Source organism: Erythranthe guttata, chromosome 7 (genome assembly GCF_056151865.1).
Source record: "Erythranthe guttata isolate IM_541 chromosome 7, IM_541, whole genome shotgun sequence".
NCBI lineage: Eukaryota > Viridiplantae > Streptophyta > Magnoliopsida > Lamiales > Phrymaceae > Erythranthe > Erythranthe guttata.
Genome location: NC_142539.1, coordinates 2,114,238 through 2,136,844, shown reverse-complemented (window position 1 = coordinate 2,136,844; position 22,607 = coordinate 2,114,238). Strand labels below are relative to the sequence as shown.

Genomic DNA, 22,607 nt, shown 5'->3' with positions numbered 1-22,607 from the left:
TGCGCATTACATATTTGCTTTATTAACTCCCGACACTTTCTCTGTGTTGATTTTTGAAAACAAGGATATTTTTGTATATTTTTTCAAAATCAAAACATATTTATTGAGTTTCTTAAGATTTATGCAAATGTGATAAGAGCAACTCCAATGCTAGATATTAAAATTGAGTTATCAAATACTCATTTGATATTTGAGAATTATTTTAATATTAATTTAAAACTCATCTACTCCAACCATGGTTATTAAATTAATTATCAATTGGAAGTTTATGGGTGGTTTTGTTTATAACTGCCACGTGTCAACTTCTGATTCGATGTTTAGGAGGTTACAATTTTGATAACTCAATTTCCAGCACGTATTTTTACAACTCAAAAAGTGAATTATCAAAATGGAAACCTCATTTGATAACTCCATTGGAGTTAAAGATTTCTATTTTTAAGTATGTAAATGGGAGTTAAATGTTTGAATACTCTATTTGATAACCCATTGGAGTTGCTCTAAACAACGCCTATTTAAAAACGGAGGGAGTACAAATTACCCCATCTTTTCCATACTATTTGTCCCATCGTCACTTTACGTTCCAATGAAATATTAATTGCACTATTTACAATTATACCATTTATTACTCTTAATTAATTAATTGAAAAATAATTAATCACAGTTCCTTTTTTTTATTATAACATACGCATTTTTTTTATTTTCTTAATATGTACGGATTTATGGATTAATTAGGGAGATTTATCATTTGTGTACTATTATTTTTCTATACAAAAAAAGGACAGATTTATCACAAAAACATCCCGACACAGCTATTTTGATTGTAAATGTCACAACGATTAATTAGGGATGGCAATATTACCCGACCCGGCGGGTACCCGTCCCGCCCCGCCCCATTTTAGACGGGTAATACCCGCCCCGTTTAGGATTGGGGCGGGTAAGGGTTTTACAATTTATACCCGCAACGGGTAAGGGGCGGGTACGGGTATAGTAAAATTTCCCCCGTACCCGACCCGTTTATCACCCGTATTTTTTATTTACGTATAATACCCTTGTATATATTATTTTTCTTTTTATTTATTTTGTATTAAGTATTGTCGAACATAGATGACTGGGTGGCTTGTTAAAAGATAACGATGCTTGCTTTTAATTTCTGATGTAATATGTTATTTTATAAAATGATTGTTGATTTGCATTTATATTTTAATTGTATTTAGTAATTAGTATATATATATATATATATATATATATATATATATATATATATATATATATATATATATATATATATATATATATATATATATATATATATTTATTGGAAAAAAAAACTTTTTTTTTTGAAGGAACATAACTAGAATTGATTTTTATATTCAAGAAGGAAAAGTTTAAATGGAAGAGAAAAGGAAAAACGGGTCGTCAAACGGGGCGGGTACCCGCGGGTGCAAAATGGGTCGGGGGCGGGTTCTAAAATTCCAACCCGCAACGGGTATGGGGCGGGTGCGGGTTGCTTGATTTTCTAAACGGGGCGGGTGCGGGGATTGCGATACCCGCCCCATACCCGCCCCATGGCCATCCCTACGATTAATGCCTTATTTGTACCCCCATTAAATAAATTTTCTTTTTAATCGCAATATAATATTTATTACGTCATATTTTATAGAGTATTTTCCTATTAAAAAAATAAAAAAAAAATATAGGGAGATAAATAAAACACGTAAAATAAATTACAAAACTGACCAATGACAAGACGTGTACTTTCTATTTCCCACTCAAAATTACAAATATATCCAAATACGGCCCCTTATGCTTTTATGTCCTCACAATGTGGAAAATACCCAAAATTAATTAAATAAATAAAAATAAATAAATAAATAAAATTAATTAAAATAAAAAGGAAAATAATCTGAGAGAAGGATAAAATCATCCCCATTATTTATATATATATATATAGCTCACAGAAGAAGAAGCAGAGAGATCTACTCGAAAAACATTTCCATATCTGCATCTCTGAAACTCAAGCTTTTTCGAGGTAATTGAATCTTCGGTTATTCTCTCACTTTGATTTTCTTCATTCCTTGCTGAATTAGGTTTTGATTAATTTTGTTTTTTAATTTAATTTGAGGTACTGTGGTAGCAATTACTTGCGCGCACACTGTTTGCTGAAAATGGTGAAAACTAATTGATTTATCAAATTTATGTTTTTTTTTGGAAATTCATTTTCATTCGTTTTGAGAGATTGTACTATCTTTTTTTTTTTTTTTTTGGGGGGGTTTAATTAAGCTGTTATTTATGTGTGTATGTTCTGTTATTTATGTGTGTATGTTCTGTTATCTTCAACATGTTCATGTAGTCACTTATGTTATGAATGGATTTAAAACGATTCCGTAACTCCGAACGACAACGATTTGGAATCGACCACAATTACTCGAAAAAAAAAGTAACTTAAAATTCGACTAAATATTCGAAATCCATTGTCAAATTCTTTAAGATTTTCGTTGGTTTTTCGACTTTAGGTATTGTAGTAGTATATCTAGTTTCTTCAATTTAGTTTGATTTATTCGACTCTCGTTTCTCTGGATAATTTTGCGGTGACGTATTCGTTATTTTTATACCTATGGTAATATTTTTTGCAGAAAATGGGAAGCACCGGTGAAAACTTGTACAAGGCCTACACGTACGAGAATCTCGAGACGGAGCCCTATTGGCCCTCGGAAAAGCTGCGGATCTCCATAACTGGTGCCGGAGGGTTCATCGCGTCTCACATTGCGAGGCGTTTGAAGAGCGAAGGTCATTACATCATCGCGTCGGACTGGAAGAAAAACGAGCACATGCCCGAGGACATGTTCTGTCATGAATTCCACCTCGTTGATCTGAGGGTCATGGATAACTGTCTGAAAGTAACCGAAGGTGTGGATCATGTCTTTAATCTTGCTGCTGATATGGGAGGGATGGGCTTCATTCAGTCGAACCACTCCGTCATTATGTACAACAATACTATGATCAGTTTTAATATGATCGAGGCTGGCAGAATTAACGGAGTTAAGAGGTTCGGTTTTTTTTTTTCCTTTCTTTCTTTAAAATCCAGTTATAGTATGTGCGAAAGCCGGAAAATATAAATGTGTTCAAAGATAATGAATGTGTAGTCGATAAAGATGTGTGAGAAGACAATGCATGGGTTGATGCTCTTTTTTGGTTTTTGTGTAGTAGAGAAAGGATAGTGGTTTAGATTCTTGATTCTTGATTCTTGATTTTATACTTGATTTATTCGATTCTCGATTTTTAACATGGTCGAGGCTGGTAGAATTATCGGGGGTTAAGAGGTCCCGTGTTTTCTTTAAATCTGCTTGGGTTTGGAAAGTTGAATAATCTCGTTAAAGTGTATGGAAAAATAAACGTGTTTGAAGATAAGGATTGGCTGATGCTCTTCGGTATATTTATAATCGACAAAAAGAACTTCACATTTACCTTGCATAATCGACATAGTGGTTTAGATCTTAGTTTCCCTAGAGATGATTCCATCTTGTCGTTTATTACTAATTTATTCAACTCTAATAAGTGTTGGATTTTACACGTGCAAGGTATATATGCAATATGGCTCATATTTGGAGCGAAGAATTAAGTAAAATTTTCCTTTTCCTGTCTATAGGTTTTTCTACGCCTCAAGTGCGTGTATTTATCCCGAATTTAAGCAACTGGAGACCAATGTGAGCTTGAAAGAATCCGATGCATGGCCCGCCGAGGTTTTTTTTCTTCTCAAAATAATTTACATTTTCATCGTTTTTTTTTTCATCACTAAAATTTAGCTTTTTTTTTGGTGGATTAGCCTCAAGATGCTTACGGTCTAGAGAAGCTAGCAACAGAGGAATTATGTAAGCACTACAACAAGGACTTTGGAATTGAGTGCAGAATCGGAAGGTTCCATAATATCTACGGTCCCTTTGGAACATGGAAAGGTAAAAACTCGAAAATTAATACAAAATATAATTATAAAAATCTTTATTTTTATTTTTTATTTTTTTTGGAATTAATAAATTGTGAATACTGCAGGTGGAAGGGAAAAAGCACCAGCTGCTTTCTGTAGGAAAACTCTCACTTCTACCGATAAATTCGAAATGTGGGGAGATGGCCTCCAAACTCGATCTTTTACATTCATCGATGAATGCGTTGAGGGTGTTTTAAGGTATATTATAGAAAAAAAAATCGAGTTTTTTTTTCTTTTTTATTTATTTATTTATTATTATTAATGCACCAAAAATGTTTTTTTTCTTTTTTCCCAGATTAACTAAATCGGACTTCCGAGAGCCCGTGAATATTGGAAGTGACGAGGAGGTGAGCATGAACGGGATGGCCGAAATTATCTCGAGCTTCGAGGATAAGAAGCTTCCGATCCACCACATTCCGGGACCCGAGGGTGTACGTGGTCGAAATTCCGATAATACCCTCATTAAGGAAAAGCTCGGGTGGGCCCCGTCTATGAAACTAAAGGTACCGTGATTTTAATTCTAGGGTTCTTTTTTTTTTTTCATGATTCATTTGCTGATATCCGATTTTCTTTGGACAGGATGGATTGAGAATCACGTATTTCTGGATTAAGGAACAGCTCGAGAAAGAGAAAACCCTAGGGGTAGATTTGTCAAATTACGGCTCGTCGAAAGTCGTGGGAACTCAAGCCCCGGTTCAACTCGGCTCTCTTCGTGCTGCTGATGGCAAAGAATGAAGAAATTATCTAAGAAAAAAAAAAAACAGCTCTTTTTAATTGTTTTTCTTTCGCCGCAACATTATGTTTTATCTCGAAATTTTACAACAATGTGTTTGTTATTTGTTTTTTTAATCTTGATTTGTATGAAATATTCACCCTCGACAAATTTGAAAGTTGTATTTGGTTTATCCTTTATTTTGAAAATGCCTATTTGCAAGGTTGATTTGTGGCAAGTGTTGTAGCAGTTATATGTCACAGTCTAATAAAATTGCAACTTGTTTTTGAACTTTTTTGTTGATAGTTTGATTGAAAAAGAAATTGCACTTTTTTTATTTAATATCCAAGAATAAATTACGGCCTCCCTTGAATTAAAGTCAAATTACGAAAAAAGATCATGTTTGGGTAATTACAAATTTCAACCATTCCCAACTACAATTTTTCTTACACGTCCATCCTTATGGTATCAAATTCAACAGATTTTTTTACATTTCGTGGATCACAATCTGATATTTACAAGTCAAGAGACACATCTTATGATCATCTTGTTTCAAAATATGGAGCTCGAATGGCGTAAAACGAATACAAATTAGAGAATATTTCACATAATCTAGAAGATTTCACCAAATTTGACACCGCAATGGTGGACGTATAAGAAGATTTATAATCGAAGGGAACGATTGTAATTACCCAAATATGAGGATTTTTTTCGTAATTTAACATTAATTCAGGGAGTGACCGGGATTTACACTATATCAAAATTTAAGTCCACTTTTGCTTTTTAAGTGGTCCAAGAAAATTGCAACTTTGGTGAGCCATTCAATATACAGATAAGATATTGGGAGTTTCTGAATCAGCACATGCTGCATGTTGTGTGGAATAATTGCAGTATATTCTTTTTAATATATATAAATTTTATTGTCTAATATTCAATATATATATATATATATATATATATATATATATATATATATATATATATATAATGCAACTTACAGATGGTTTATGAGTTGGTGAATTATTATCATATTTGACTAAAATATAACTGATTTTCTGACATAATCAACCACCCCAAAACATTATGTATTGAGATTCTTTTTTGGTCTTAAACTTCTTTAGTTAATTATTTTGCATGTGTTAAGATTAAGATTCTGTTTGAGATGCAATACATATTATTTATCTATGTTTAAAATATCCTTAACTAAATTATTTAATTAGTTCAAGTGTTGGTACCAACTTGTATGGATGAAGCTTCCTAGTGAGTGAATAAACCTTTTAGAACTACTAAAATGTTTTTTTTTCTTTTCCATTTTCTTTTATTGACAATAGAATCCGCAACTATTCGAAATACACTCGGCAAATCATGCATTATGTAATTTGTTAGCAAACCGTACGAGCTCTGTCTGAGTTTGATTAAACAGTTTAAATATTCAAATTAATAGACAGAGAATCACAAACAAGGAACACTCAGATATAACGTGGTTCGGATCAGTGTAATAATCCTGCATCCACATGAACAATAACAACGATGGCGTTTTATTATCAAGAACTTTGTGACGGATAATACTTTAGTAAGTGCATTTGAGGGGTTGTTTTCGGTTCCAATCTTATCCATACGTACTTTTGTCTATTTAGACTTCTCGTGGAATATGGATTTCTTCATTAAGTGCAGTGTACTTTGATTGTCGTCACATAAGACAACGACACCTTGATCTTTTCCAGTGACTTCAGTCGAGATATATTTTAAACAAATAACTTTCTTGATTGCTTCGGTTGCTGCAATGTACTCGGGTTATGTTAAGTATTTGGCACAAATATTTACTCATAATTCTTGGGCTTGAATTCTTAAAGGCTTGAGAAAAGTTAGTCTAAACTTTATAATGAACATAAATTATTGTAGATGGCCCGAAAAGAAAATGACTATGGGCCCGATTGTGATAAATAACTTATGAAGAAGCCCATCTCGTATTTGTAAACATAGAAATCGATTGGATTGAATTAATTCTATATTGACTAACTAATTAATGATTTAGTAAGATAATCAGATCCTTGTATAAATCTAGTGTTAAAATCCAATTTGGTATCAAATGCGATTTTCAATTTAATACTCCCTCCGTTCCTAAATAATTGTCACTTTTCTCTTTTCACAAAGATTAAGAAACTCAATAAATATATCTTGATTTTAGAAAAATTATATAAAAATTACTAAAACAACCTTCAATATTTAATGATTTATAAGAGAAAATTAATGAATATAATTTCATTAATAAGGTTAAAACAGGAAAAATGCATTTAATGCAGTATTGGAAATCTAAAGTGACAGATAATATGGAACAAAAATATTTTTAAAAAAATACAGTTATTGTGGAACAAAGGGAGTAATACTTAAGCATATCATTCTTTTAGGATAAATTACACGTACACCCCTGAGGTATGCTAAAATAACTTTAAGATCCTTGTGGTATTAATAATTACAACCACACTCCTGGAACAATTACCGAAGCCAAGATTTCATGTTTTGCGGACCAATATGCAATGTATTTGTTTCCCGCTAGGCCGTTAATGCTACCATAGACGAAAATTTATAAATCTTATATAAAATAATAAGAATTTAAGAAATGCTAGGAGAGCTATGTAACTCCTAGCTCTATGTTGTCTCAATCACTGCCTGAAACTAATAGTCTTTTACAACCCTAACGGCATAACTTATCCATTACATTATTCCGTTAAGGTTTCTAATTCTGTTACAGGGGTGATTGTAATTGCTAATACTATAGGGATCTTAAAGTTATTTTAGCATACCTCAGGGGTGTAGGTGTAATTTACCCTTTTTTAAAATCTTTTTTTTAGAATATATAAAAACATTTTTCTTTTATTTTCGGTAACTATCTGGAATATTAATCTGGTGTAGGGTAACTACTGATTTTATTGAAAAATGGCATTGAATTACGAGCTACACTTCTTACTATTATAGTTCGAATAAATTTGAATCTTGTCAACCGAATATATTACTAATTATATAAGTTATGATTTATGAAATAAAACAGCCTAGCTATATTATATTCTGAAAGAGAAGAGTCATTAGCAATTCAATTATTGTACTAGTACCTTAATTATCCAACATTAATTAAGTTAATTAATTATACTCAACTACTGCTCATGCAATGTATACTAAAGCAACATCTTTTATTATTAAATTATATCACCATTTTCTTAATCCAACAGGTACATTATTGCTAATGATCCAACGGTTTAGAGTGGTTCATCCATGTATCTAATTAATCTCAATTATTAAAAACTCATCATATTTTCATAAACAATTACTTTAGTTGCCGTAAGAATTGTTTAAACATATTATGTTAGACCATGTTATCGAGAACATTTCACGAAATTTAGAAGATTATGTGAATGTGTAAGAAAACTCATAGTTGAGGGGAGTGGTTGTAAGGTTGTAATTACACAAACATGAGGGGGGTTTCGTAGTTTGACCTTACCTCAAGGGAGTGACCGTAATTTACACTAAATTTTAATTAGGGTTGTAAATAAAGTGAGCGCAGGTGAATGCATGATTATCCAAAATTATTTGAATTTGTATTGAGTTTTAAAAATATGTAAGTTTGGTTTGACTAGAAATCGAGTCGAGCTCAAATGATTTTTAATCGCATCGGTCTCGAATCAAATGCCAAATTACTTGATTTGATTGAATCCTAATGTTAATTGGTTTAGCTAATAGTAGATGTCCAATTTTATAGTGAGTTAAACATGTTAGCTTGAATTTGACAGCAATTGTACACGTGAAGATGTCCGGGCATGGGTAGCCAACAATCGAATGTCGTGAGCGTTTGTGAGCTGAATGCATTATAAAACTAGAGTTTGCGTAATACCGATAAGTTTAAGAATAACAGGTAGCGTCTGAGGTCCTACATAACCTAAAACTTTTGTTACAAGCTAATCATTCTACTATACTCCACAATAAATAAAATATGATTTAATTTAATTATTGTAGCACCTACCAATTGTTCCTATGATGTACTTCACCTAAAGATACTTACTCAATGTTGAATTATTTTTTGAGTTTTAATATTATAATTGCTTAATCAACTTATGTTATTTTCTAATTACTAAAGTTTTATTATAATCAATCCACAATCATTGACTTAAGGATTATGACTAATTTTCAATTTCAACTTTGTTGATTACTTAAGCTTGATTCGAGGGGAGGTACACCCATATGCCTTTCTTGTTACATAATCATAAGAATATATTTATATATATTAAATAAATTTGTAAATTCATTTCATTTTTTAATCTTAACTATTTTAATGTGTGATAATAGATAGGTTGAAAAATTGAAATTAAACCTTATGGGAGGAAAATAATTTAATTTAGCAATTACATAAATATTTCCCACTCTGTATTTTATCCGAAGATTTCTTTGGTTTTAATTAATTGTCTGCTTGTTGAACTTTAATTTAATTGGGCTTTTGTTTAATTTGTTCTTTTTAATGGGCCTCCATGTAGGCGTAACACAAATTTTCAAGTAATTTAATTTATTTGGTTGCAATCGGCCCTTTAGTTAAGGTCTATTTGTACAAAACCTCTTCTTTTTTCTATAATTATATTCACTCCCTGTAATTTGTAGATTTCTTACATTTACACCCTTTTGTAGGGGTGGATGTAAGAAAATACAAACTACTGGGGTTAGATTTAATTTCTAAAAAATGAGGGTTCTTTCTAGTAAATAGACTTTTACATTAGGGGTGGTTGTAATTTACCCCACTTTTTATTCATGAAAGCGGAACCAGATGGAACACTTCTATTTATTTGTATTTTTTGGAGAATAAATATATTCCACATTGAAAAATTAGTATCTAATTCACTTTATCTCAGGAACAATTTCTACTATGCTACGTTCGACGAAATTCTGAAGATTATATCGATTACGTACCCGTATATTTCATTAGGTGTAGCTTCTACAGATAAGACCCCTATGAACAACTAATAAAACAAACAACAAATATGTTATTATTTAATCTTAGATCCCCATCAAGATGCAAATTTATTTATTTTCCCTATCTTCTACTAAATAATCTTTCTTTATAACATGGTTCTTATTATCCTCCAACTAATTAAGTGTAGTTTAAAAAGAAAATATCAAAGTGAACACATGCACAAAACCTAGATATACACTATTTAATAATTATGTTGTTAATAATGTTTTTGGCATCATAAAAAATATATAAATTAATAATAATAAATAAAATTGGACAATTAAAAAGAAAAAGAAAAGGGAGAAAAGAAAAGTGGAAGTTAAACTTGAATTTCAGAAACATGTGGTGACCAAGATTTGGACCACCACATTGTAACGGATAAATACAAAAGCTTTATGAGCGTTACATGTTACTTGTGTAATATACTAAGATTTGATTGGATAAAGATCAATTTAAAAGAAAAAATAATAAATAAATATATATTAATGTTTAGGGTTTTTATCTGGTGTGGTTTCTTTCAAGCTTTATGGTATGCTCCCTCTCCATGGTACAACTAACTAAACTCCTCGATAAGTGTGCTTCTCAATCATTCTCAATTCATATTCAAATTATTTCTTCATTTATTTCAAAATAAACATGGGAGTAGTTTAAAAAAAATATAGACCTATTATATATAATCGTATTTTAGGAAAATAGATATACAAAATTAATAATCTTTGCAATTACATAAAGTGATAAGCAAGAATTAATAATTCAAACATATTGAGACTACAAAATAGGGATTACAAATAAAAGGGTAAATTACAAACCACCCCTGAGGTAAGGTTAATTTCTGAAAAAAACATTAATGTTTGAGTAATTACAACTGCCCCTCAACTATGAATTTTCTTACACGTCTACCCTTATAATGTCAAATTCAAAATAATCTTCTAAATTTCGTTGAATGTTCTCTAGTTTGTCTCGTTTTGTGCAAAAATGCAGTTTCTGATACACCACAATCTGATATATACAAGCAATAAAACATATTTTATGATCTTCTTGCTTCAAAATGTGGAGATCGAATAGGGTAAAACGGGTACAAATTTAAGAATATTCAGTATAATCTAGAAGACTCCACTAACTTTGATTCCACAATGGTAGACTTGTAAGAAACATCATAATTGAGAGGCTGATTATAATTACCAAAATAACATCAGGGTTGGCCGCAATTTATCCAAAATAAAATCACATTGTTGTTAACATGAGGGTGAGATCACTGTAGCAAAACCCATCCTTTTCGATTTAAATAATAGTTAAAATCAAATTTACTCTTCACAAGCAATATTAATTCGTAAAACCCACATCCACGTTCACTGTGTGAGAGAGGAGAGAGAAAGAGAGAGTAGGTGGAGAGTTGCTTTCATAAAGCTATAATTATTGTCAAACTTTGGGAAATTGCTTTTATTATTATTTGCTTTGGTACAACAAGGGGGAAAAACAAATAAAATAAATAAATAAATAATGTGGGCCCACACCCACTAAATTTTAGAGAGAAAAAAACTTATGAAAGTGACCCCACAACCTCTAAATTAGTCCTGAGGTGGGCCCCACCCACTTTGGCGGATGACAACATAATGGATTACACTGGGCCCCACCACAATCATTGAGGGGTAATATTTATTTAATTAAATAAAATATTTCAAACTAATGTATATTTATTAATTATAATTCTTTATTTTCTTTTTTATGGTTAATAAGTTACAACTTACAATAGTACAACTGTGATCAAATATGGCAGCAGATCAGGGTTTTTAGTAGAAACAATTTTTATTTCTGAATGGTGTCAGATTTTAGAAAAATTATTGCTTCACCCCCAATTTTGCATCTATTTCCCAATTAGTCCCGCATGTTCTGAAAAAAACATATTTGGTCCATAATGTTTCAAAATTCAACAATTTTAGTCATTATCTTACATTTTTCGTAAAAAATAATAGAATCTAGCGTGTGCCTGTCACTGCCTTAGTGATGGATTAACGGTAAACTGACGAAAATGACCAAAAATATTGAATTATTGAAATATGAGGGACCAAATGTGTATTTTTTGTGAATGTGGGGACCAAATGTGAAATCAGTGCAAACTTGAAGGACAAAAACATAATTTTTTGATTTTTGATTTTAATTATATTTAATTTGATGGAAAAAATATCCATGGAATATGCCTGAAAATGCTTGAGAGAAATGATGAAGACAAATAGAGTCATGTAAAATGGGTGACAAAAAGTAGTAGTAGAATAGGGAAATTTGAATAACAGTCAAATAAGCAACTTTATTATGAATTGAGTGCTTGAAATCACGAAAAGATTCATAACTTTTATGTTGTGAGGGAGGGGCTTAGGTGTCTAGTGGGAATAATTGTAGGGGTAGAATCGTCTTTTTTTATCTATATAATTGTAAAATTAGGCTAGCTTTTTTTAAGATTAGGGGAGAATATTTCGATTTTTTTAGTTATAAACTATCCAAAGAGTTTAATTTCATTCTATCATTATCTTTAAACATGAAGACAAAAAAAAATAATAGAAGGGGAACAATGCCAATAATGATGAACAGTTGTATTTGACAACCGGTCGTTGGATCGAGTTTGTCACACGTGATTAGCCCAGTGTAGTTCACGTATTTTGTATAGTTTGCAAGTTATTATACGAGAGTGTAGGTTTATCCACTGCTCCCATATGATTGATTGAATTCTCTTAAGTATTTGGATGTTAGAAAATAATTTTGAATTTTAGATGAATTGACTAAATTTAAGTTTAATTTAGATATAATGATGTTTCGATCCTGCCATTATCCATACTTTTCGAATTTGTAAAAGGATTTGAATATTGCTAAAAAAAATTGATTGTTTAAATAGTAGTCTTGGTTCATCATATTAGAACATAGTATTAATTTTATTAAAATATGATAATAAATAATACTTCTCCACAACATCCCTAATTTGACAAGAAAAATGTTCATAGTTTGTAATATTTATGGATAATAATTATTTATTTTTATTGGTTAATAATATTTAATTCTTTATTTTTGTTGTGGATATGAAAAGCTTGAATAATCCAAATAATTTAACTAAGGATAAGAGTTATCTTACCTATATACTTTATAGTTTACAATGATGATGCCACTTAATTTTCAATAAAACTTATTTTCCTTATTCTAATTCAACAAGCATCCATTTTTCATTGACAATTATGTTATGTGAATGGTACTAAAAAAATATATAATTCTGGATTTGTTTTTGTGGTCACATCCAATAATGTACAACTACACCTAGATAAGTGAACTCAACATAATTTAACCTTTTTTTAATTATATTTTTATCTATTTAAATATCTTTTAAATTTTATTTTTTCTTTAATGTAAATGTAGATAATTAGTGTTTTTTTAATGTCCAAAATTGCAGATATATTATTGTCAGTGGCTTTAATGATTAAGTACCTGCTATTTTTTTTTAAATATATATTAAAAAAAGGAAATAAAAAGCTGATAGTACTTGCTACTTTCTTAATGATAGGTAATTTTCCATTTTTTACTAAATGACAGTATCAGAAAGAAAACCAGAGTAATTAATTAAATTCAAAAATTTAATAAGCTAATTAAAATCTTATCCTAATTAAGAGCAAGCCAACAAACAGTCAACAGGTACAAACCCAAGAAAGTCAATATTCTTTGCTTGGGACCTCAAAAAAATTAAAATAAAAAATAAGTTAAATTATATTTATTTATTTTTCCATTTCCAATGTATACCATGCTAAAAAGCTTCTTTAAAATAACTTTTTTTTTGGTTTCCTCTTCTAGGTTTAATTATTCTGCAAAATTTCATTGCACCCACTCCCTCTTGTCTGATAAAAGAAAATGGATTTCACGTGCTTCACTACAACTATATATTAAAATGTGTGTGGCTAAAATAAGCCATTTAAGTTGTATTTATTGAAGAAAAAAATATCAAGAAATGTGATTTATTTATTTATTTTAATTTTTTATTTCCGGTTAAAACTAGATGAGGGGTTCAATTGTTCAATAATTTTACTCAATTTTCTAAATAATATATATGCTACACTGGATGACATAGCCTGGTTATTTACATATATCGATCATCAATTTATAATATCAGCTATATCCACTTGTGTGTCGTCCCGTAAGAAATGACCTAGTCTTAATTGATCGAAGTTTGAATCCTCTTGTCAACGGTCGATAGCCGAGTTTGTCACACATGGCTAGCCTAGTGTTGTTTACGTCGCTCGAATGATTTTCAAACTATTATACAAGAATTATATTTATCGAAGAAAAAAAAAAACTATGTCCACTTGTAATAAAATAAAAAATAGATTAACACGAGAAAAGAGTTGATTATTGATAGCTTTTAACCACGTAGAGTAAAATTCACTTGAACCCTATTCCAAATGTCAAGAACCTTTCCTTCATATTGGGGGAACCATTATTCCTTAATCTTAAAGTCCAATCTCTATTTCCCAATTTTAGAAAAGAAAATTTTATATACATTTAAGAAATGGTAGAATGTAATTTAGTATCCCTACTAACTAATTAATGAGTTTCTTCGAATCTATACTTGGTGTAGGGATGTAGATCGGACAAATCGGATTGGAATTAGCCAGCTCAGAAAAAAAAAATTGATTATTTTTGGAAGTCAAAAGCTTATCCCAATTCCGTTGACTTTCTTTTTAGAAAAATAAAAAAAATTGAATTTCGGGAATTGAAATGAAAACACTTCCGAAATCGAAAATTTTCAAATTGGAATCTGGAAATTTTCAATTTTGGTATTTTAAGTGCAATATTGGTATTTTAAGTGCAATATTCTATTTTTTTTTTTTTGAATTTTCGGAACTTTAAATTGGATCGGAAATCAGAACGTCACATATTTTTAATTCTTATCCAAATGATTTTGATAAAAAATCAGAATTTCGAAAAAAAATAAATTTCCGAATTTCATGATTCAGATTGAGAAATATTGTTCCAAAGTCGAAAACTTTCATATCGGAATCGGTGAAAATCGAAAAATTTGTTCCAATTTCAACCCCTAACTTGGTGTATCATCATCCACACGTATGTGATTGTTTGTAGTTTTATAGTTCAAAAATTATTTGGTGCACCTCAAAACCTACACAACCTAAATAATGTTACAAATTCATTAATACAACAACCGGCATTTTTATTAACATTAATTACACATAATGAGATTTAGACTCCCACCTTATTTGTTTGTTACATTGAGGTATCAATTCAATGATTATAGATTCAATACATTTCCGTGTAAGAATAGTCGCATATAAAATATGAAATCAAACATAACATAAATACAGTACGAGCCACTTCAATTTGTTATATTGAATTGCACCAAACCTATCTCATGTTAGTTTATCGGCAAATAATATTCTCTTATGCCTCGTTTGGTTGGAGAAATTAGCTATGATTAACTAAATAATGGTACTTTGTTTGATGTTTGGTATCCCAATAACTTACCTGGTCGACCCGCAATCATGTTTGCATGTTTTTTTATTTGATCTTTCAAGGTCCAATAATAAAATTAGATTTCATTAGATTATTTAATTTTATGTTGGCTGATCTTATCTTAGCAACGAAACGAGGCCTTAGGATTTAATTATTTTGACAATTATAACCCTTGGCTTAGGAGGTTGTGTGCTAATTCATACTTAATCAAAATAGTTAGTACTCCTAATCAAAATTATCTAAAATAATGTAAGGCGATCTAGTTAGGATGCATCAGGTAATTTTGCACTGTAAATCTATACAGATTGCAAAAATCACTAAGCACATAAACAAGTTACGTGTGTTATACTATAGACTCATACAAATAACCACCCGTTTTTTAGCCGTTCGATATTACCGAGTTGTTTTATAATGTTAAACCAAAACATACGTCTACCAAAACCCCCCATTCGCCATCAAACTTGGAGTTGTTTGTGATTCCAAAATCGTCATACCAAACGCACCCTATTTTTTTATAATCATAAAGCAATAAAATTCCATACTCCAAAGAAACTTACAAAATCGAGAATAATTAACAAATTAAATACTGACATTAGCAAACACCCAAAAAAAAAAAAAAAGAATATCACGTTATTCTAGTGACACCCCCACCCACCCCCCCCAAACCACCCACCACCCCCCACCCCACCCCCCAACTCTTTGCCTCCCTTGTTCACGGCTTACGAGATGGCACGAGCCTCTGCCCCTCGTCACCCATCTCATCAAAACCCTCACCCCCACGCACACTTTTTCAGTTTCTTTTTTTTCTCTCTCACTAGAAATATTTTTGCACTTCTTCCTATGAATTTGCTTCATACCAATAAACCATCATTTTTATATTAAAAAAAAATATACCCTCTGTTTCCTCAATGGGAAACATTTGGATATTATCTCCTACATCCAAATTCAATAGTTTAATATCTATATCTATATATATATATATATATATGTATATATAGACAATGTAAATATTAATTTTTGATTATTGACAAAATGATGATTGGTCTAGATTTTTTTGGTTTTTTTTTTACATGGTGTCCTTCTGCATAAAAAAGAAGGGGAAGGGAAGACTATATATTTGTTTTCGTAATTAGGAAATACTAAAAAGAAATTAATTATAATTAAAAAAAAGGAGGATCAAAATTTTTCTTTTTATTTATTTTAATTAATTTCTTCAGAGTTTTTCTTTGAGGAGAGAAGCTAAGCCGGTGACCACCACTTTATTCCCCCTCTCTAAACTCCTCGGCCTCACGGCCGGCAGCTGCCACGTCATCGCCGGAGGAATTACCTTCGCCGGCGAAGATATAGGTTTTACCGAGCTAACAGACTCCTCCGAAAAAGCCATGCTCTCACCGAAGATCAAGTCCAGCTCTCCGACCTCGCACTCCAAAACCTCTTGATCGTCGTCGGCGGCGGCGGCGCCGCTCAATTTCGGCTGCGTGAGGCGCGTGTGGGGGCTGAGCCACTTGGACTTCATGTACTCCGACTTGCGCCACGGCGCGATGTGCATGCCTTTCTTCTTCAGGCTCAGGCGGGCGGCCTCCGACGCGACGGAGACGATCTGGAGTAGGCGGTCGGATTTTCCGACGAAGATGTATGGCAGACACTGGAGAGTCGCCTTGTAACTGCTCGTCGATCGGGCGATTTCGAACTCCGATCGGAAATCCACGTCGATCAACACCCTCTCGCCTTCGATTATCACATCAATGTATTCGTACTCGCCTACACGCATCATTCAAACCAACAATTATTTTTTTAATTTTTAATTTTCCGATGATGAATTTACCCAGACCAATTTGTACGGCTCCAATAAATAAATAAATATAAATTAGAGTTGAGAATTACCAGCTGGAATTGATGGAGATTTTTCCCATTTGGATTTACAGACGGAGGCGTTGTAATCAAGAGCTATGAGATTATCGGTGACGATTTTTCTCAAATCGTCTTTTCGTTTACACGTTTTGTTGTGCTTCTCGACGATTTTCGAAGTGTCAGCCAACAGATTTCTCTCCGCCACACTCGCGCAGGGAATCAAGCTCTGCATCCAGAACAAAAATGGCGGAAAACTCAGATAATTAACCAAAAAATAAAAATTAAAAAATAGACAGAGAAAAACGAAATCTAAATTGAGGAATTTGGTACCTTCAGAGTGTCGGACGGATCGGTGAAAGAAGAATTCGCAGAAAACGAGTCGGAGAAGAAATCGAACTCGTCATCGGAGCTGTCGTTGCTGTTGCCGTTGAAGCAATTGCAGCGGTTCCGGGCGCACTTGGCCGCGGCGGCGGCGGATTGCTTCTCGTTGTTGTCTTCAATGAAATTCTGAACCATTTTGTCTAAGCAGACGGAACTCGGCTCAAACTCAGCCGCCGCTCCTCCGAAATCCTTCTCTCCTCCGGCGGCCGGCTTCTCCGCCGGTGAAATCCTCATAGCGCCGGTGAACGGCCGATCGAAAAGTCGCTTCAGACGAGATTTAGACGCCGGCGGCTTAGTCACTTCGGCTGCTCTGATCGAATCGATCGGCTGGATTCTCATCGGAAAAGGCATCTTCAATTAACTCTTACTGTAGGACTTAATTATACTCTGTTTCTGTCAGTTGAATTTGAATTCTCAGAGCTCTACGAAAAAACACCGCTCTTCTCGGAAAATTTTACAAAAAAAACCTCCTTCAAAACTCTAAATTCTAGTGAGAGAAAAAGGAAGTAAGCCAAAAATTTAATACAATTAATTCTTCAACGCACTAATTCAATCCGATCCCCATCATTTCCACACAATCGGAACAAAATTTCACACAAATATTTACTCAAAAAGAAAATCAGAAAACTAATAAAAAAAAAAAATCTCAGTATTCGGTTATGGCTTTTTCGTGAAAAACGTGACGGTGGTGAAAGGAGACACGAACAATGTATTTGTAAGGGAATGAATCGGAAACAGATGCCGGAATATTTATTTTCCGGCGGAGCCCCATCGCCGGAGGCCGGAATTATATTCGATTGTTTTCTTTGTTGTGTTAAAAGTATTTCTTTCTCTCTCTTCTTTCTCTCTCTATATCTGTTTTGGTTTTATCCTAAGCTAAAATGAAGAGGGGTTAATATAGGAAACCGGAGTAGCTGACTGGACCAATGCTGCCACGTGGAGTCTCGCGTGTAGTGGATTAGCCTGAAATCCGGGCTGTAATCCAGTGCGACGAGTGTTCAATTTTCTGTAACCGCAATCCTCTAGGATTTCAACACTTGTCCTTCCAATTTTTCCTTTTTGGTTTGTTTTTGTTTTCGTATTCAATGATTTTTTCTAGTATTGAGTCAACTTTTTTCTTTGGTAAATTACATACTTAAATATTATAAGATAGATAAATAAATGTTACATTTTTTTTCAATAAAGTAGACTCCTATGAGATTTATAATTATGATTACAATAAATCAATCTTTTAGGGTATTGTCCATATTCTTTTTTATCTTGTCCTTAAGTGTTATTTTGCGGTTTTAAATTATTTGTCACTTTTAAAATTCTAATAATACATTAATTACATTTTTCTTAATTTTTCCCTTATCCAATAAGAAAGTTGTTTTATAATATTCTTTTGCTTTAATTCACACATGTTTATTGATTTCTTAACGCACACGTAACGACCAAAAAACGACAAATGTACTGTAACGTAAGAAGTATAAAATATAAAGTTACCTTTCGTATTAAATTTAAATTGAACTTTTAATTAATTATGAACGAATTCACACAATTAGACAAGTACAAAAGTTTAAGAGATAGACCGACCTCTAAAATTCATGCATCTCTATTTAATTTAAAGCTTAAAAGCACATTCATGCATTTGTTTTTATTATTCCAACGCATTCGTTGTTTGTTACTCCCCGTCCTAATTTAAATGACGTTTTAGGTTGTTACACACATATTAAGAAAACCAATAAATGTGTATAGATTATAGTGAAAAGCATAGGAAAATACTAATATATCCTTGATATTAATTATTTTACAACTAACAAATTAGGAGTGATAAAGGGTAAAATTGAAAATAATGCAATTAATGATGCATTGAAAATCTAAAATGACAAATAATTTGTGACAAAAAAAAAACTCTCTAAAAAGACATATATATGGGAAAGAGGGAGTACTATCTCCTACTCCCTCCGTTCCTAAATAGGTGTCGTTTTTCACCTTGGCACAAATCTTAAGAATCTCAATAAATATGTCTTGATTTCAGGAAAATAGATATTGATGGACCAAAATACCCTTGTTTATTAATTAATGCAGGAAGAGTGCTATAGAGTTAATAATGGTAAAATTGAAAAATAAGCAATTAATGCAGCATTTGAATTATAAAGTAACAGATAATATGGAACAAAAAAATTCTCAAAAGAGACAGATATTATGGAATAGAGGGAGTATTTAATAATTAATTAATGATTTCCCAAATAAAAAATAAGAAAATTAATTTCTCCTTTTTAGTTACAATATATATGCAATTTCCTCTTAAATATCTTGACAAAGACTTCTAAGAATAATAACGATTTAGCAGTGCTATACTATTATTCCTCTTCATTATTATATATTGTACTTGGAGATAACATTTCTTACCAATTTTAATTTATATTAAGTGCTCCAATAGTTAGTAACTAGGCTTCAAAAAAATTTAAATTTTATTAGGATGGTCCACGCTGATATTTACTTCCCAAACAAAAGAAAAAATAAATAAATAAACAATTAAAATTGTTCTCTTAAATTTGATGCATACTTCCAACTCCCAAAGCAAACATAATAAAAGCAATCAACCACTCAGAATAGGGTGTTTTTTGCTTTAAGGTGTGAATTATTAGATTTTTATTTTATTTTAATTTATATTATATTATTTATAGGTATTAAAATTGTATTTGAATTTAAAAAAAAAAATGAAAAAATCAAGGAAATAAGTTGAAAGGTGTGGTTACACCTATCCCACCACACACACACACACACGAAAGAAGGATTTCAATTGGTTCTATATATCGTGAATTTAGAATCCACGATAATAATTGAAAATAATAGTTGAAAATTGGGGCTGAAAAATTGAACTATTTAAATAATAGTTGAAAAAAATAACACATGTATAGTTGGTTGCGAGTTTTTTCATTAAAAAAAATTGGATACTCAGTTCTAATTCCATTATAATCTGAACAAATAACATGGCTAATCTATTACACAAAATTAAACCTATGGAAATGGGAATATGGGATTATATATTCGACTAGAAAAACAAACAAAGAAAAAATTGTATGAGAAATTGAAACCAAACATAATGAGCTATGAACGGCTTTTTCCAACGAATGGAGAAGTTAAGTTTTCTATTACGGTTTAGTTCTTTTGTCACGTTTTCTCATGTATAACCCACAAACGATGGCACCAACAACTCAGCACAAAGCATAATCCCCGATTCCCTAGATCTAATGAAATCACTTAGAGTTTTGGCTAAGTCTCCCACCCAAACCCTGCTTTACGAGATTTGAATTCTCTTGTGTTTAATTTCCCTTACTTATAAGTAGATCTCACTCGCTTACCAAAGAACAAAGATCTCTGAAATCAACAAAGTTTCAAATTGATTTGTCTCCAAAGCAGAGAGCAAGAAAGGAACGACCCATCGTCATATTCAAACGGTTGTGTCGCCGAAAGATACCAAGAGGCATTCAACGCAAGGGTACGATCAGATGGGAGAGAGAGAATATATATCAGAAATTTAGGGTGGAGAATGACGGAGGTAAAGTGCCTCGAGTAGAAGGTTTGGATTAAACGGTGGAAATCACATGCGAAGATTAAGAATCTAGAGTCGTCCAATGATTTGACCAGAATTCGAGTGAACTTAAGTGTTGGACTTATGAATAGTTGAGTCGTCCAAAGAATTTGGGTTAATGGGCTGAATTCCAAATAATTCAGTTGAATCCAACATTTTTTATAAACTCAATTTGTCAAATTATTTTCTGTCTTTTACAATTTTTTTTTTTTTTGAGTAAATTCAAGTCCATTGCAAAATAAAATTACTGACACAAATAGAAAATATCAAATCAAATACAGAAGAAAAATACATCATATTATGTATTCACTCAATGTACGTTTTCCATATTCACATATTTATAATTTTATATAAATAAATATAAGATAATAAGCAACCCGATGAAATTCACTGGATGTAACATCGTCGATTTCGACAACTACCCCTATGGACCAAATACATGCCTTACACACAATGAATACTCACATATATACATACAAATGAACATACCTATATATACATATATGTCTTTTTCATTAATTTCACATTCAAAATATTGAATTTTTGTGTGAGGTGTTGGTATAGCAAATAGCGATTGGGCTTCGCTACATATAGGCATTTCAATTTAAATTTTGTATAAAATAAATTGAGAATACAGCCTAAAGAGTGGTCAATTTTTTGAAAAGGCTCTGCCTAATTGTAGCTTTTATTAGGTAATTATTATGATTAATTAATATATATGGTTTACAAATAATTATTTCAATGTCAGTTTATTTAGTAATTTATGACCAAGTTTACTTCACTATCTTAATTAAACTACACATTGTATTAGTAAATGTATGAAACTTGTATGTGAACGGCATATGCTTTGCTCCCCCAATAGGAAAACCCTATTTAATTTAATTTAATATTATGGACTCGTTTCGTTGGCAAGATACGATTAACGGAAACCTAATTATTTTATCGGATCTCGGGACGTCCAACAAAAAATCTCCCTGAAGGGCAAATATGTCACGATAACGTAATATTTACGGGCCGACCCAGCAAGTTATTGGGGATATCAAACATCAAACAAAGTCTTATTATATAGTTCCTAATGACTAATCTCCCCAATCAAACGAGGTCCACATATTTTCTTTTGGTAAAATTTGAAAATAAAATAAAATAATATTAATGATAGTTCTAACCACCAAAATTAAACTTATAACCACAACAATTAATATAACACCGGACTTACATTATACATAGATGGTGTTTGCAAAAACTTTTAGAAACAACTTCTCCGCTTTTATTTACTCATAATTTATTTTTAGTTGTTTGCAAAATCAACTTTTCCTTCTGCGTATAACATCCTTAGACCTTTCTTCTTTTCAATTTAAGTTCAATTTTGCAGAATATTTTCAAACACCTCCAACTTTTTAGAAATAATCACTTAATACACACTCGACTCACGATCACTAACTTTTGCTTTTAAATAAACTTCTGCAAACACCACCTTAATACGGTTGATTACTTATTTGTAGACCAATCTTCCATTAGTATAATTAAGTAACATGTGTTTCATAATTAATTAATTAATTTATTTATTTTGAGAAGGATGATGGGGTTCAATAAATGAAAGGCCAAAATT

General features: G+C 31.6%; 2 protein-coding genes across 2 annotated transcripts; one reads left to right on the top strand and one right to left on the bottom strand.

Annotated features, from left to right (window-relative positions):
• The first annotated feature begins 1,811 nt into the window (after nucleotides 1-1,811).
• Nucleotides 1,812-4,985, top strand: LOC105953279 (GDP-mannose 3,5-epimerase 2). Its single transcript, XM_012976934.2, has 7 exons — nucleotides 1,812-2,029; nucleotides 2,634-3,046; nucleotides 3,647-3,740; nucleotides 3,824-3,953; nucleotides 4,048-4,180; nucleotides 4,278-4,485; nucleotides 4,562-4,985. The coding sequence occupies exons 2-7, from the start codon at nucleotides 2,637-2,639 to the stop codon at nucleotides 4,715-4,717; spliced, it is 1,131 nt and encodes a 376-aa protein (XP_012832388.1). The 5' UTR covers nucleotides 1,812-2,029; nucleotides 2,634-2,636; the 3' UTR covers nucleotides 4,718-4,985.
• Nucleotides 4,986-16,190: 11,205 nt separating this feature from the next.
• On the bottom strand, nucleotides 16,191-18,291 carry LOC105953280 (uncharacterized). Its single transcript, XM_088820659.1, has 3 exons — nucleotides 17,368-18,291; nucleotides 17,071-17,263; nucleotides 16,191-16,947 (listed from the first exon to the last, which is right to left on the bottom strand). Exons 1-3 carry the CDS (start codon nucleotides 17,767-17,769, stop codon nucleotides 16,400-16,402), a joined length of 1,143 nt encoding a protein of 380 aa, XP_088676785.1. The 5' UTR covers nucleotides 17,770-18,291; the 3' UTR covers nucleotides 16,191-16,399.
• Between the last annotated feature and the right edge of the window lie 4,316 nt (nucleotides 18,292-22,607).

Coding starts and splice junctions, on each gene's coding strand:
- LOC105953279 (XM_012976934.2), top strand. CDS start 2,637: ATGGGAAGCACCGGTGAAAACTTGTACAAGGCCTACACGTACGAGAAT. Junction 3,954..4,047: donor TCCCTTTGGAACATGGAAAG/GTAAAAACTCGA, acceptor TGAATACTGCAG/GTGGAAGGGAAAAAGCACCA. Junction 4,181..4,277: donor TGCGTTGAGGGTGTTTTAAG/GTATATTATAGA, acceptor CTTTTTTCCCAG/ATTAACTAAATCGGACTTCC.
- LOC105953280 (XM_088820659.1), bottom strand. CDS start 17,769: ATGCCTTTTCCGATGAGAATCCAGCCGATCGATTCGATCAGAGCAGCC. Junction 17,264..17,367: donor ATCCGTCCGACACTCTGAAG/GTACCAAATTCC, acceptor TTCTGGATGCAG/AGCTTGATTCCCTGCGCGAG. Junction 16,948..17,070: donor ATCTCCATCAATTCCAGCTG/GTAATTCTCAAC, acceptor TGATGCGTGTAG/GCGAGTACGAATACATTGAT.